We start from the raw sequence: 17,500 nt of genomic DNA, 5'->3' as shown, positions 1-17,500 counted from the left end.
ATATATATATATATATATATATATATATATATATATATATATATATATATATATATATATATATATATATATATATATATATACAGATAGATAGATAGATATATAGATAGATAGATAGGTAGATAGATATGCAAAACAACCACTGTGAAAGAATAGTGAAATTCCAAGTGCATTCGTGATTACTCACATTATCAAGGAAGGCATATAAAGGGTCTAGCCCACACCTCACCATCACATCCCACAACAAAGCAACACCTGACGCGCGACTCACAAGAAAGAGAACACTGCAGCAGGCCTGCTGGCCCAACTAGACAGGTCCTTCACGCAACCCACAAACGAACTATTCTACCCAAGAATTAAGATTTATTATTTGTCCAATGTATTATTAAATTCTTCCCAAATTCTATTAATTATAAATGGATTTAATTTATATAAATCTAAGGAAATATTCATATTATTTTCAAAACTGCTTTTTATGAAACAATATTCAATTATATTCCTGTCGACCATGGACTTGCTTGATACAACTTTCTCAACTTTTTGAAAATCAATTGGATGGTTAAAATCTCTCACATAAATTTAACAGAGCAATGGAATCTTGTCCAGTTCTAATGCTATATTTATGTTGTTTTAATCTTAGTTCGAGACTTTTACCAGTTTGACCGTAATAAACCTTATCGCAAATTTTACAAGGAATCTTATAGACACATCCATCAGCATTTTGGGGGAATTCTTTATCAAAAGATTTTTTTACTGTATCAAGGTTTTTAAATACAACTTTGATATTAAAAGTCTTAAGAAGAGAAGGCGTATCAACCAAGTTTTCATGGTAAGGGAGAACCAACATATTTTTAGTTGAATAAGGTTGGTTGTCCCTTTTTGGATTATAAAAAGTATTTCTAGCAATTTTGAAAGACTTATCAATTACATTTCTTGGGTATTTCAGATCATTAGCTATTTCATAAATTTTGGATATTTCCTCAGCTATGAACTCTGGACTACAAATACGTAAAGCTCTCAAAAATATTGATGAGAAAAAAATACAAGATGAGAAAATAAATACATTGATGAGAAAATAAATACGAATTTTGCATCAACAATGCAAAGATTAATAAGTTTAATGATAGTAGAAACTGGCAAAGGTAAATCATAATCAACGAGTTCTTCAGATAACAATCTTAATAAATCGTCAACAGGAACTTTCGTAAACAAGGAAGTAACATCAACACTAACCATGTTAAAATCATTTAAGTCAGTCAAGGAGCTTAATTTATCAACTAAATCTATGTTGTTTTTAACATAAAGTTAGAAATTTTGCCAACAATAGGGCTCAAAATGTCAACAAGCCGTTTGGATAAAATATATGAAACTGATCCTATGGAGCTAATAATTGGTCTGACTGGATTCCCTGGTTTGAGTGTTTTTATTAGTCCATACATGTAAGGTAAAGATGGATTAGTGGTAGTAAATTGTTTGATTAATTCAAGCAAGGGGACAAGGGGACTGTAGGAAGAAAAGAAGATATGCCGTATGTGAAGGCCCTGTCAGATCGACGTGGGACCCAGGAAAAAACGAAGAGCACACTAAGATCAAATGAGAGGTCTGAAGACAATGAAGGTATGCCAAATGTAGAAACTCTAACAGATAGCTGAGGTAGCAAGGAACATCTGATCACGAAGGACAGTTCACTGAGCATAGGGGCTTCAGCAAGGGCAGGGACTGAAGGCAGGGGCATTTCAATGTAAAGAACTAAAACAAGTCAGAGGATGCAAAGGGAGACAAAGTGGGAGGAGGAAAGGGAGAGGTCAATTTTTGTTTACGAGTTCCAAGAAGCCGAAGGGTTAACCTACGATGAAAGAAAACAGGAGGAGGAAAAAGCGATTGAAGGTATCATGAAAACAATAGGCGAGGGCGACATGACCTAGGTGACAAATTTTCGGAGAATTGGGTGGTTTGAGAGTGGAAGGAAACGGCCTGTCAAAGTAATTTTCAAGAAAGAATCAGCTCGAACCAAGATCCTGCAGGAGAAAGCATGACTGAGGGACAAACTGGAGTGCCAGAGAGTGTACCATGATTGCGACAGAACACAAGAAAGAGAGAGTACAAAGACGAAAGGAGGAACGAGAGGCAATGATGAAGATGAGCAGGACCCAGACCCAGGAGGAAGGGCAAATACACACCCCAGCAACTCCCGCAGAAGGACTCCAACCGCGACAACCCCAACACAACTGAACAATCTAAACCAAAACCCACACACTGTTCCCTCTACCCCTAACACCCACTTCACAAACCTCACCCCTACAGCTACCCCGTACGGGCACTCTGCCCCCACCTCCCTCATCACAAACCCCACCCACACCACAACCCCCCATAGGCCCCCACCAGGACTCCCACTTTCCAACCCCAATATTCTCCCAGGACCACAGTGATAGAAAAGAAGCTGAAGGTTTGGTTCGCAAATGTGGAGGGAATAAAGAATAAATATGAGGAATGACACGAAAGAATCAGCGAGAAATCCCCAGACATCGTAGCAGTCACAGCAACGAAACTCACTGAGACCATAACAGATGCAATCTTCCTACCGGGATATCAGATCCTGAGGAAAGATAGGAGTAGAGGGGGAGGAGGGGTTGCACTGCTCATAAAAAACCGATGGGGATTTCAAGAAATGGAAGGCATGGACGAGACTGGAGAAAGGGACTACACAGCAGGTACAATTCAGCCTGGGGAATATAAAGTAGTCATTGGAGTTATGTAAAACCCACCACAGAACTACAGGAGACCAAGAGAGGAATACAAAGAGAACAACAGAGCAATGATGGACACACTGGATGAGGTGGCAAGAAGAGCTCTCTCAAGCAGAGCAAAGTTACTGGCTATGGGCAATTTCAACCACAGGGAGATGGATTGGAAAAACCTGGGGCCACATGGGGGTCCCGAAACGTGGAGAGCCAAGATGATGGATATGGTACTGGAAAACCTCATGCATAAACATGTCAGGGATACTACCAGAGAGAGAGAGGGGAGGATGAACCAGCAAGACTGGAGCTAGTGATCACGTAGTTCTGAGTTTTGACTATATAGTAGAGTTACAAGTGGAGAAGGTAAAAAGAATTGAATAGGAAAAGCCAAACTGTAAAATGGGGGACTTCATACGTATGAGGAACTTCCTGCAGGAGGTTCAGTGGGACAGAAAACTGGTAGGAAAGTCAGTAAACGAGATGATGAAATATGTATCAACAAAATGCAAGGAGGCAGAGGAAAGGTTTGTTTCCATGGGAAATAGAAATAATGGGAAGACCAAAGCGAGTCCTTGGTTTTCCCGAAGGTGTAGGGAGGCAAAAATTAAGTGCATCAGAGAATGGAAAAGGTACAGAAGGCACAGGACCCAGGAAAATAAAGGGATTAGTCGAAGAGCAAGAAACGAGTATACACAGATAAGGAGGGATGCCCAGCGACAGTACGAAAACGACATAACATCGAAAGTCAAGTCTGACCCGAAACTGCCGTATAACCACATTAGGAGGAAGACAACAGTCAAAAAGCAGGTGGTCAGGCTGAGGATAGAAGGTGGGGAACTCACAAGAAGCGATCAAGAGGTATGTGAAGAGCTCAACATGAGATTTAAATAAGTATTCACAGTGGAGACACGAAGGCCTCTGGGAAGACAGATCAGAAGGGAACACCAACAAGGAGTATACCACCAAGTGTTGGATGACATACACACAACTGAGGAGGAGGTGAAGAAGCTGCTAAGGGACCTTGATACCCCAAAGGCAATGGGATCAGACAACATCTCCTCGTGAGTCCTAAGAGAGAGGGAGCAGAAATGCTGTGTGTGCCACTAACTACAATCTTCAACACATCCCTTGAAACTGGGCAACTACCTGAGGTATGGAAGATGGCAAATGTAGTTCTCATTTTTAAAAAAAAAGAGACAGAAAAGTGGCACTAAACTATAGACCAGTGTTACTGACGTGTATAGTATGCAAAGTCACGGAGAAGATTATCAGAAAGAGAGTGGTGGAGCACCTGGAACAGAACAAGAGTATAAACACCAACAGCCAGCATGGATTCATAGAATGCAAATCCTGTGCCACAAACCTTCTGGAGTGTTATGATAAAGTAACGAAAGTAAGACACAAGAGAGAGGGGTGGGTTGATTACATCTTCTTGGACTGCAAGAAGGCCATCGACACAGTTCCTCTCGAGAAATTAGTGCAAAAGTTAGAGGATCAAGCGCGTATACTAGGAAGGGCACTGCAATGGATTAAAGAATACCTGACAGGGAGGAAACAACGAGTCATGGTACGTGATGAGGCATCACAGTGGGCACCTGTGACAAGCGGAGTCCTACAGGGGTCGGTCCTAGGACCAGTGCTATTTTTGGTATATGTGAATGACATGATGGAAGGGATAGACTCAGAGGTGTCCCTGTTCACAGATGATGTGAAGGTAATGAGCAGAATTAAATCAGATGAGGATCGGGCAGGACTTCAAAGGGAACTGGACAGGCTGGACACCTGGTCCAACAACTGGCTTCTCGAATTTAACCCCCCCCCAAATGCAAAGTCATGAAGATCTGGGAAGGGCAAAGAACGCCGCAGGCGGAGTATTTTCTAGGTGGCCAAAGACTGCAAACCTCACTCAAGGAGAAAGATCTTGAGGTGAGTATACCGCCGAGCACGTCTCTGGAAGCACATATCAACTAGATAACTGCTGCAGCATATGGGCACCTGGCAAACCTGAGAATAGCATTCCGATACCTTAGTAAGGAATCGTTCAAGACATTGTACACCGTGTACATCAGGCCCATGCTGGAGTATATAGCGCTAGTTTGGAACCCACACTTGATCAAGCACGTCAAGAAATTAGAGAAAGTGCAAAGGTTTTCGACAAGGTTAGTTCCAGAGCTAAGGGGAATGTGCTAAGAAAAAAGGTTAAGGGAAATCGACCTGACGACACTGGAGGACAGGAGACACACGCAGGATATGATAAGGACATACAAAATACTGAGAGGAACGGACAAGGTGGACAGAGACAGGATGTTCCAGGAAGGGGACTCAGAAACAAGAGGTCACAAATAGAAGTTGAAGACTCAGATGAGTCAAAGGGATGTTAGGAAGTATTTCTTCAGTCATAGAGTAGTCAGGAAGTGGAACAGTCTATCAAGTGAGGTAGAGGAGGCAGGAACCATACATAGGTTTAAGATGTGGTACGATAAAGCTCATTGAGCAGGGAGAGAGAGAACCTAGTAGCGCTCAGTGAAGAGGCGGGGCCAGGAGCTGAGTCTCGACCCCTGCAACCACAATTAGGTGATTACAATTAGGTGAGTACACACACACACACAGATATATATATATATATATATATATATATATATATATATATATATATATATATATATATATATATATATATATATATATATATATATATATATATATATATATATATATATATATATATATATATATATATATATATATAGTAGGTTGGTAGACAGCAACCACACAGGGAGGTACTACCGTCCTGCCGAGTGACTCTAAAACGAAAGCCTGTAATTGTTTTACATGATGGTAGGATTGCTGGTGTCTTTTGTCTGTCTAATAAATATGCAACATTATAGGTACGTCTTGCTACTTCTACTTACACTTAGCTCACACTTTACGTACATGTACATGTTTATTTATACACACTCATCTGAGTTTTCTTTGATTTTATCTTAATAGTTCTTGGTGTTATTAGTTTGCCTTTTATATCCATGGGGAAGTGGAATAAGAATCTTTCCTCCGTAAGCCATGCGTGTTGTAAAAGTCATCTAAATTACCGGGAACAATGGGCTAGTAACCCCTTTTCCTGTAAAGTTTACTGAAAAGAATAAGAAGAAAATTGTCGAAGTGGGAAGTCTGAATGTTCGTGGATGTTGTGCAAATGATAAGAAAGACATGATTGTGGATGTTTACATTGAAGCATATATGTGAACAGTATTCAGATAAAGGTAGGGAAGTTTTCATTGCATTTATGGATTTAGAAAAGGCATATGATAGTGGGCAGGGGAGCAATGTGGCAGATGTTGCAAGTAAATGGAATAGGTAGTAAGTTACTAAATCCTGTAAAGAGTTTTTATGAGGATAGTGAGGCTCAGGTTAGGGTGTGTAGAAGAGAGGGAGAATACTTCCCGGTAAAAGTAGGTCTTAGACAGGGATGTGTAATGTCACCATGGTTGTTTAATATATTTATAAATGGGGTTGTAAAAGAAGTAAATGCTAGGGTGTTGGGCAGAGGGGTGGGATTAAATTATGGGGAATCAAATACAAAATGGGAATTGACACAGTTACTTTTTGCTGATGATACTGTGCTTATGGTAAATTCTGAAGAAAAGTTGCGAAGGTTAGTGGACGATTTTGGGAGAGTGTGTAAAGGTAGAAAATTGAAAGTACCATTCTACTTGCAATACCTGCCATTCAACACTACCATACTCATTAGCAATATCTGCCATCAAACAAAAAATCAAGGTCGGCAAATGGGAAAGAAAGATAGAATAGATAAACAAACATACAGAGCACACATGAGACTGCAAGTAGGAGAACCAGGAATAAACACAGAGGAGTTAGATAAGGGGCAGCACCGGGACCTTTGTTTCCACAATATACATGAAAGACATAACTGAAGTCGGTCACATGTGTTGTTGAGAGCAATGATAACATTATTTAAATTGACACTACTCAGTATCCATGTAAAAAGACGAATTAGACATATGTACATTATCTGGTTATCTTTACGTAGTAGACGTTTCGCTATCCAGTGACATTATCAATGCAACACATGGACATAATCTTAAGACTGTTGACCTAGGTATATATAGAAGACAGTGGAAGATGAGGAAATCCGTCCCTCAGCCTTGAACCAGGTGGTGGGCACCGTAGCCTCGTTCCTCATCTTGTAGGTATTATGTACTATTCACATCCATATAAGAAGTAAAATAACATCCATTCACATCCATATAAGAAGTAAAATAATAATACAATAACAATACAATAGTCTGAGGAACTCTACATAAAATTTAAAGATATTTTCCGAAGGCAGATTAGAAAACTAACTGAAGTGAAAAGGGAATTTGCAGTGCAACTTTGTAATAAAGTTTCTTTATCGTAGCTGAAGCTCTATATCACTTAATAGCTCTATATTGACGTAAAGTTAACCGCTATTAAAGACATAACATTTACAGGCGATTTACGTCTGGCACCGAGAGACACATTCTCGCTTCTTAAAGCGTTGATAACCACACGTTCTTTGTGTTTCAGTCCCATCCCACAAGGTAGGTTTCTAGATGCTTGTGGGGGCTTATGAGCTGAGAATTTGGATTCGTCTTCTCCTTACCTCGCATTGAACCTTATTTACGCCCTCTCCCCAGGCACTGTACAACCCTATACGGGCTTAATGCTCTTCCCTAAAAATAAAAAAGTAATAATACGCAGTTTAAATTGGAGGAGACGCAGTGTCTTACCATGGTGGCTGGAGGCGGCACAAGAATCAGCAATGGTTACTGAGAACACTGAAGAACACTACATGCGTTCATACACTGCGGTGAATGCGTCTTTTTAGCGATGCTCTCTCAGTGTGTGCGGCTGTCTTACTGAGAGGGCCACACTGTTGCGTGCCTCCTTTTATACTTCCTCTCAGAGTTGGTCACGCCGTATTGTGATTGTTGTCGCTAAGGTGCTGAAAAACGGCTTGATTCTCTTGTTCACTACGCATCATCCTCTTGTGTTCAGTGATCCTCGTTGATAGTGTTTAGCCTGTCTACTCGATGGCTACAATCTTTGCATTGGTATCTCGTAGACTCCTGATGTCTCTTGTGTAACTGGATGCTTGTAATTCTTGGAAAAGAAATTCCCCCGGTTGTTAGGGTATAAAGTGATTATGTTGGTCACTTCGTGCTATGAGTTGCGATTTGCTGGACGGTGTTGAGTTTTTGTGAGATTATATTTGCTTTCTTTTCACCTTGTTTGATGAACCAGTTAGGGTATCCTAGTTCTGAAAATTGTACTCTGAGAATTTCATAGTCTTGGTCCAGCTCTGAGAGGAATACATATCCCGTCAGAACAGGAGTGAGACGGTGCTTTGCATTGAATGGTGGCCGTAGAAATGAACATAGTTGACAGTGTGAGTGAGCTTCCTATAAACTGAAAATTCAATCACATTGTTATTTCTGGGGATGAAAACATAAGGATTTTAGTTGATTGTTTGTTTACCATTCAACCTTGAACTGTAAAGAAGGAGCAAGACAGTTAAGATTCTCAAAGAATGTGTCAAAGCTGCCCCAGTTGTCGTCCCACATGGTAAAGACATCATCAACGTACCTGTACCAGACTGTCTGGTGGTTTGATTACTCAATCAATCAAGTTCATTCTCTGTAGAGATTACAGTGCGGGGTTTACATATTTTAGAACATTGGTTACAATGTGCATTTTACATATTATAAAATACAAATTACAGAGAGGGCCACTATCATGCCTAGCATGACTAGGCATTTCAAGCAGATTAAGATCAATTCTAACTATTGGTACAGGTTATGGAGCATGTTGACATTAAGGCTAGGTAAATGCATTACAGTTCGTAAATTTAGCAATGTGAATGGTTTTGTCTTGGCACTATACTTGGCACTTTTATATTGGAGTATCTCAGGCAAACTTATGACTAGTTAAGATTCACTAGGTAATAGTTTTATTACGTATTTCTATGTTTACAGTCAATTGGGTGAGTGTAAGTGCAAATTTAGGGGAATCACAAATATCGAGAGTAGGTCTAGTTCGCTTTTTATGTGTGTATGATACAAGAGAATAGGTGTGATAAGATGTTTTCTAAGGGTAGTTTTGAAAGTGATGAATGTGTCTGCAGTTCTAGAATTTTCAGGTAGAATGTTCCAGATTTTAGGTCTTTTTATGTACATTGATTTTTTATATATGTTTAGCCGGACATTGGGAATGTCATAGAGATTTTTGTGTCTGGTGTTATGCCTGTGGGTCCTGTCACAACTATCAAGAAAGTGTTTTAGTTCAGGGTTAATATTGGAATTTATGGTTCTGTAAATGTAGGTTGCACAGTAGTGAGTGTGGATGTTCTGGACAGTGAACAAGTTTAGATCTTTGAAGAGTGGGGGGGATGTTGCCTGGGATTGGATTGCGTGATTATTCTTTTTGCGACTTTTTGTTGGGTTATCATTGGTTTTAGGTGTGTTGTTGCTGTTGATCCCCAGGCACAAATAGCATAGGTGAGGTAGGGATAGATGAGTGAATAGTATAGTGTGAGAAGGGCTGATTGTGGCACGTAGTAACGTATCTTGGACAGGATGCCAACCGTTTTGGATACTTTTTTTGTTATGTGTTGGATATGGGCGCTGAATTTCAGGTTGCTGTCGAGATGTAGGCCCAGGAATTTGCCCTCATTATGTTTGGCAATAAGAGTGTTGTCGATCTTAATGTTAAGCTGTGCAACACCTGCTCTGTTACACCTGCTCCAGTTCCCTGAATTGAGTCTGAATACCCTGCACCCCCACCCCCCACAGGCACTTTATAATCCCTTCGGGTTTAGCGTTCCCCATGAATAATAATAATAATAAGAATAATAATAATAATAATAATAATATAATAATAATAATAATAATAATAATAATAATAATAATAATAATAACAATAATAATAATATAATAATAAAAATAATAATAATAATAATAATAATTATATAATAATAATAATAATAATAATAATAATAATAATAATAATAATAATAATGCATACTGCAGCCAGATTTGTTTGAAGAAGTCAGTGTTGAAAGATAAACATTTGTAGTAACACATAATGAAGTTCAACGATGAGAAATTTCAATTACTCAGATATGGTAAACATGAGGAAATTAAATCTTCATCAGAGTACAAAACAAATTCTGGCCACAAAATAGAGCGAAACACCAACGTCAAAGACCTGTGAGTGATCATGTCGGAGGATCTCACCTTCAAGGACCATAACATTGTATCAATTGCATCTGCTAGAAAAATGACAGGATGGATAATGAGAACCTTCAAAACTAGGGAGGCCAAGCCCATGATGACACTCTTCAGGTCACTTGTTCTATCCAGGCTGGACTATTGCTGCACACTAACAGCATCTTTCAAGGCAGGTGAAATTGCTGACCTAGAAAATGTACAGAGAACCTTCACGGCGCGCATAACGGAGATAAAACACCTCAATTACTGGGAGCGCTTGAGGTTCCTAAACCTGTATCCCCTGGAACGCGGGCGGGAGAGATACATGATTATATACACCTGGAAAATCCTAGAGGGACTAGTACCGAACTTGCACACGAAAATCACTCACTACGAAAGCAAAAGACTTGGCAGACGATGCAACATCCCCCCAATGAAAAGCAGGGGTGTTACTAGCACGTTAAGAGACCATACAATAAGTGTCAGGGGCCCGAGACTGTTCAACTGCTTCCCAGCATACGTAAGGGGGATTACCAACAGACCCCTGGCAGTCTTCAAGCTGGCACTGGACAAGCACCTAAAGTCGGTTCCTGACCAGCCGGGCTGTGGCTCTTACGTTGGTTTGCGTGCAGCCAACAGTAACAGCCTGGTTGATCAGGCTCTGATCCACCAGGAGGTCTGGTCACAGAATGGCCGGGGGGAGTTGACCCCCGGAACTCTCTCCAGGTAAACTCCAGGTTATGGCTAAGATTTTCTGGTTGGAATGTGAGAACTTCTAGTTTTTAAACTAGAAGTACACACACACGCACACACATAAACATACACGCACACGCACACACACGCACACGCACACGCACATGCACACACACGCAACAGGCCAAGTGTCTACTCGACTAGTGCCTGTCACAAAATGGTAACTAACTAATTACCATGGGAAGTCTAGTGGTATTATCACTCTCTGAGGTGGTCACACCGAGGCCAGTCTGTTGGTACCATCACTCTCTGAGGTGGTCACACGGAGGCCAGTCTGTTGGTACCATCACTCTCTGAGGTGGTCACACCCAGGCCAGTCTGTTGGTACCATCACTCTCTGAGGTGGTCACACGGAGGCCAGTCTGTTGGTACCATCACTCTCTGAGGTGGTCACACCCAGGCCAGTCTGTTGGTACCATCACTCTCTGAGGTGGTCACACCCAGGCCAGTCTGTTGGTACCATCACTCTCTGAGGTGGTCACACCCAGGCCAGTCTGTTGGTACCATCACTCTCTGAGGTGGTCACACCGAGGCCAGTCTGTTGGTACCATCACTCTCTGAGGTGGTCACACCGAGACCAGTCTGTTGGTACCATCACTCTCTGAGGTGGTCACACCGAAGCCAGTCTGTTGGTACCATCACTCTCTGAGGTGGTCACACCGAGGCCAGTCTGTTGGTACCATCACTCTCTGAGGTGGTCACACCGAAGCCAGTCTGTTGGTACCATCACTCTCTGAGGTGGTCACACCGAGGCCAGTCTCTTGGTACCATCACTCTCTGAGGTGGTCACACCGAGACCAGTCAGTTGGTACCATCACTCTCTGAGGTGGTCACACCGAAGCCAGTCTGTTGGTACCATCACTCTCTGAGGTGGTCACACCGAGGCCAGTCTGTTGGTACCATCACTCTCTGAGGTGGTCACACCGAGGCCAGTCTGTTGGTACCATCACTCTCTGAGGTGGTCACACCGAGACCAGTCTGTTGGTACCATCACTCTCTGAGGTGGTCACACCGAAGCCAGTCTGTTGGTACCATCACTCTCTGAGGTGGTCACACCGAGGCCAGTCTGTTGGTACCATCACTCTCTGAGGTGGTCACACCGAAGCCAGTCTGGTGGTACCATCACTCTCTGAGGTGGTCACACCGAAGCCAGTCTGTTGGTACCATCACTCTCTGAGGTGGTCACACCGAGGCCAGTCTGTTGGTACCATCACTCTCTGAGGTGGTCACACCGAAGCCAGTCTGTTGGTACCATCACTCTCTGAGGTGGTTACATCGTTGCCGGTCTGCTGGTACCATCACTCTGTGATGTGGTCACACCGTTGCCAGTCTACTGGTACGATCACTGAGGTGGTCACACCGTTGCCAGTCTGCTGGTACCATCACTCCCTGAGGTGGTCACATCGTTGCCGGTCTGATGATACCATCACTCTGTGATGTGGTCACACCGTTGCCAGTCTGCTGGTACGATCACTGAGGTGGTCACACCGTTGCCAGTCTGCTGGTACCATCACTCTCTGAGGTGGTCACACTGTTGCCAGTCTGCTGGTACCATCACTCCCTGCGGTGGTACATCACTCTCTGAGGTGGTCACACCGTTGCCAGTCTGCTGGTACCATCACTCTCTGAGGTGGTCACACTGTTGCCAGTCTGCTGGTACCATCACTCTCTGAGGTGGTCACACTGTTGCCAGTCTGCTGTTACCATCACTCTCTGAGTGCCAGTCTGCTGGTACCATCACTCCCTGCGGTGGTCACACAGTGCCAGTCTGCTGGTACCATCACTCTCTGCGGTGGTCACACCGTTGCCAGTCTGCTGGTACCATCACTCTCTGAGGTGGTCACCTGTTGCCAGTCTGCTGTTACCATCACTCTCTGCGTTGGTCACACTGTTGCCAGTCTGCTGGTACCATCACTCTCTGCGGTGGTCACACCGTTGCCAGTCTGCTGGTACCATCGCTCTCTGCGGTGGTCACACCGTTGCCAGTCTGCTGTTACCATCACTCTCTGTGGTGGTCACACCGAGGCAAGTCTGCTGGTACCATCACTCTCTGAGGTGGTCACACTGTTGCCAGTCTGCTGGTACCATCACTCTCTGAGGTGGTCACACCGTTGCCAGTCTGCTGATACCATCACTCTCTGAGGTGGTCACACTGTTGCCAGTCTGCTGGTACAATCACTCTCTGAGGTGGTCATACTGTTGCCAGTATGCTGGTACCATCACTCTGAGGTGGTCACACTGTTGCCAGTCTGCTGGTACCATCACTCTCAGAGGTGGTCACACCGTTGCCAGTCTGCTGGTACCATCACTCTCTGAGGTGGTCACACCGTTGCCAGTCTGCCGGTACCATCACTCTCTGAGGAGGTCACACCATTGCCTGTCTGCTGTTACCATCACTCTCTGAGGTGGTCACACCGTTGCCAGTCTGCTGGTACCATCACTCTCTGAGGTGGTCACACCGTTGCCAGTCTGCCGGTACCATCACTCCCTGAGGTGGTCACACCGTTGCTAGTCTGCTGTTACCATCACTCTCTGAGGTGGTCACACCGTTGCCAGTCTGCTGGTACCATCACTCTCTGAGGTGGTCACACCGTTGCCAGTCTGCCGGTACCATCACTCTCTGAGGTGGTCACACCGTTGTCAGTCTGCTGGTACCATCATTCTCTGAGGTGGTAACACTGTTGCCAGTCTGCTGGTACCATCACTCTCTGAGGTGGTCACACTGTTGCCAGTCTGCTGGTACCATCACTCTCTGAGGTGGTCACACCGAAGCCAGTCTGCTGATATCATCACTCTCTGAGGTGGTAACACTGTTGCCAGTCTGCTGGTACCATCACTCTCTGAGGTGGTCACACTGTTGCCAGTCTGCTGGTACCATTACTCTCTGAGGTGGTTACACTGTTGCCAGTCTGCTTGTACCATCACTCTCTGAGGTTGTCACACTGTTGCCTGTCTGCTGGTACCATCACTCCCTGAGGTGGTCAACCTGTTGCCAGTCTGCTGGTACCATCACTCTCTGAGGTGGTCACACTGTTGCCAGTCTGCTGTTACCATCACTCTCTGAGGAGGTCACACTATTGCCAGTCTGCTGGTACCATCACTCATTGAGGTGGTAACATTGTTGCCAGTCTGCTGGTACCATAACTCTCTCAGGTGGTCACACTGTTGCCAGTCTGCTGGTACCATCACTCTCTGAGGTGGTCACACCGAGGCCAGTCTGTTGGTACCATGACTCTCTGAGGTGTTCACACCGAGGCCAGTCTGTTGGTACCATCACTCTGTGAGGTGGTCACACCGAGGCAAGTCTGTTGGTACCATCACTCTGTGAGGTGGTCACACCGAGGCCAGTCTGTTGGTACCATCACTCTCTGAGGTGGTCACACCGAGGCCAGTCTGTTGGTACCGTCACTCTCTGAGGTGGTCACACCGAGGCCAGTCTGTTGGTACCATCACTCTCTGAGGTGGTCACACCGAGGCCAGTCTGTTGGTACCATCACTCTCTGAGGTGGTCACATCGAAGCCAGTCTGTTGGTACCATCACTCTCTGAGGTGGTAACACCGGGGCCAGTCTGTTGGTACCATCACTCTCTGAGGTGGTCACACGGAAGAGAGTCTATTGGTACCATCACTCTCTGAGGTGGTCACACCAAGGCCAGTCTGTTGGTACCATCACTCTCTGCGGTGGTCACACCGTTGGCAGTCTGCTGGTACCATCACTCTCTGAGGTGGTCGCCTGTTGCCAGTCTGCTGTTACCATCACTCTCTGAGGTGGTCACACTGTTGCCAGTCTGCTGGTACCATCACTCTGCGGTGGTCACATAGTGCCAGTCTGCTGGTACCATCACTCTCTGTGGTGGTCACACCATTGCCAGTCTGCTGGTACCATCACTCTCTGAGGTGGTCACCTGTTACCAGTCTGCTGTTACCATCACTCTCTGCGGTGATCACACTCTTGCCAGTCTGCTGGTACCATCACTCTCTGCGGTGGTCACACCGTTGCCAGTCTGCTGGTACCATCACTCTCTGCGGTGGTCACACCGTTGCCAGTCTGCTGGTACGATCACTCTCTGAGGTGGTCACCTGCTGCCAGTCTGCTGGTACCATCACTCTCTGAGGTGGTCACACCGAGGCCAATCTGCTGGTACCATCACTCTTTGAGTTTTTCTCACTGTTGCCAGTCTGCTGGTACCATCACTCTCTGAGGTGGTCACACTGTTGCCAGTCTGCTGGTACCATCACTCTCTGAGGTGGTCATACTGTTGCCATTCTGCTGGTACCATCACTCTCTGAGGTGGTCACGCCGTTGCCAGTCTGCCGGTACCATCACTCTCTGAGGTGGTCACACCCTTGCTTATCTGCTGTTACCATCACTCTCTGAGGTGGTCACACCGTTGCCAGTCTGCTGGTACCATCACTCTCTGAGGTGGTCACACCGTTGCTAGTCTGCCGGTAACATCACTCCCTGAGGTGGTCACACCGTTGCTAGTCTGCTGTTACCATCACTCTCTGAGGTGGTCACACCGTTGCCAGTCTGCTGGTACCATCACTCTCTGAGGTGGTCACACCGTTGTCAGTCTGCTGGTACCATCATTCTCTGAGGTGGTAACACTGTTGCCAGTCTGCTGGTACCATCACTCTCTGAGGTGGTCACACTGTTGCCAGTCTGCTGGTACCATCACTCTCTGATGTGGTCACACTGTTGCCAATCTGCTGGTACCATCACTCTTTGAGGTGGTCACACCGAAGCCAGTCTGCTGGTACCATCACTCTCTGAGGTGGTAACACTGTTGCCAGTCTACTGGTACCATCACTCTCTGAGGTGGTCACACTGTTGCCAGTCTGCTGGTACCATCACTCTTTGAGGTGGTTACACTGTTGCCAGTCTGCTGATACCATCACTCCCTGAGGTGGTCACACCGTTGCCATTCTGCTGGAACCATCACTCTCTGAGGTGGTCACACCGTTGCCCGTCTGCCGGTACCATCACTCCCTGAGGTGGTCACACCGTTGCTAGTCTGCTGTTACCATCACTCTCTGAGGTGGTCACACCGTTGCCAGTCTGCTGGTACCATCACTCTCTGAGGTGGTCACACCGTTGTCAGTCTGCTGGTACCATCATTCTCTGAGGTGGTAACACTGTTGCCAGTCTGCTGGTACCATCACTCTCTGAGGTGGTCACACCGTTGCCAGTCTGCCGGTACCATCACTCCCTGAGGTGGTCACACCGTTGCTAGTCTGCTGTTACCATCACTCTCTGAGGTGGTCACACTGTTGCCAGTCTGCTGGTACCATCACTCTCTGAGGTGGTTACACTATTGCCAGTCTGCTGGTACCATCACTCTCTGAGAAGGTCACACTGTTGCCAGTCTGCTGGTACCATCACTCTCTGAGGTGGTCACACCGAGGCCAGTGTTGTCTGGTACCATCACTCTCTGAGGTGGTAACACTGTTGCCAGTCTGCTGGTACCATCACTCTCTGAGGTGGTCACACTGTTGCCAGTCTGCTGGTACCATCACTCTCTGAGGTGGTCACACTGTTGCCAGTCTGCTGGTACCATCACTCTCTGAGGTGGTAACACTGTGGCCAGTCTGCTGGTACCATCACTCTCTGAGGTGGTAACACTGGTGCCAGTCTGCTGGTACTATCACTCTCTGAGGTGGTCACACTGTTGCCAGTCTGCTGGTACCATCACTCTCTGAGGTGGTCACGCTGTTGCCAGTCTGCTAGTACCATCACTCTTTGCGGTTGTCACACTGTTGCCAGTCTGCTGTTACCATCACTCTCTGCGATAGTCACACTGTTGCCAGTCTGCTGGTACCATCACTCTCTGCGGTAGTCACACCGTTGCCAGTCTGCTGGCACCATCACTCTCTGAGGTGGTCGCCTGTTGCCAGTCTGCTGTTACCATCACTCTCTGAGGTGGCCCCACTGTTGCCAGTCTGCTGGTACCATCACTCTCTGCGGTGGTCACACAGTGCCAGTCTGCTGGTACCATCACTCTCTGCGGTGGTCACACCGTTGCCAGTCTGCTGGTACCATCACTCTCTGAGGTGGTCACCTGTTGCCAGTCTGCTGTTACCATCACTCTCTGCGTTGGTCACACTGTTGCCAGTCTGCTGGTACCATCACTCTCTACGGTGGTCACACCGTTGCCAGTCTGCTGCTACCATCGCTCTCTGCGGTGGTCACACCGTTGCCAGTCTGCTGTCACACTGTTGCCAGTCTGCTGGTACCATCACTCTCTGAGGTGGTCACACTGTTGCCAGTCTGCTGGTACCATCACTCTCTGAGGTGGTCACACCGTTGCCAGTCTGCTGGTACCATCACTCTCTGAGGTGGTCACACCGTTGCCAGTCTGCTGGTACCATCACTCTCTGAGGTGGTCACACCGTTGCCAGTCTGCTGGTACCATCACTCTCTGAGGTGGTCACACTGTTGCCAGTCTGCTGGTACCATCACTCTCTGAGGTGGTAACACTGTTGCCAGTCTGCTGGTACCATCACTCTCTGAGGTGGTCACACCGTTGTCAGTCTGCTGGTACCATCATTCTCTGAGGTGGTAACACTGTTGCCAGTCTGCTGGTACCATCACTCTCTGAGGTGGTCACACTGTTGCCAGTCTGCTGGTACCATCACTCTCTGAGGTGGTCACACTGTTGCCAGTCTGCTGGTACCATCACTCTCTGAGGTGGTCACACTGTTGCCAGTCTGCTGGTACCATCACTCTCTGAGGTGGTCACACCGTTGTCAGTCTGCTGG

The 17,500-nt window shown here is 45.7% G+C and overlaps 1 protein-coding gene across 2 annotated transcripts in view; it reads right to left on the bottom strand.

The window, feature by feature from the left end:
- Positions 1-7,644, bottom strand: part of LOC128688705 (very low-density lipoprotein receptor) — a 38,442-nt gene extending 30,798 nt beyond the window's left edge. For both annotated transcript variants that reach the window (XM_070084585.1, XM_070084586.1), the window contains exon 1: positions 7,511-7,644. Coding sequence is in view for 1 of the 2 variants with exons in the window: in XM_070084586.1 (XP_069940687.1) it covers positions 7,511-7,513 (3 nt within the window). In the remaining variant the exon portion in view is untranslated. The remainder of the gene's footprint in view (positions 1-7,510) is intronic.
- Positions 7,645-17,500: the final 9,856 nt, after the last annotated feature.

The sequence above is a fragment of the Cherax quadricarinatus genome, chromosome 13 (assembly GCF_038502225.1).
Source record: "Cherax quadricarinatus isolate ZL_2023a chromosome 13, ASM3850222v1, whole genome shotgun sequence".
NCBI lineage: Eukaryota > Metazoa > Arthropoda > Malacostraca > Decapoda > Parastacidae > Cherax > Cherax quadricarinatus.
This window is presented reverse-complemented; position numbering and strand designations above follow the sequence as displayed.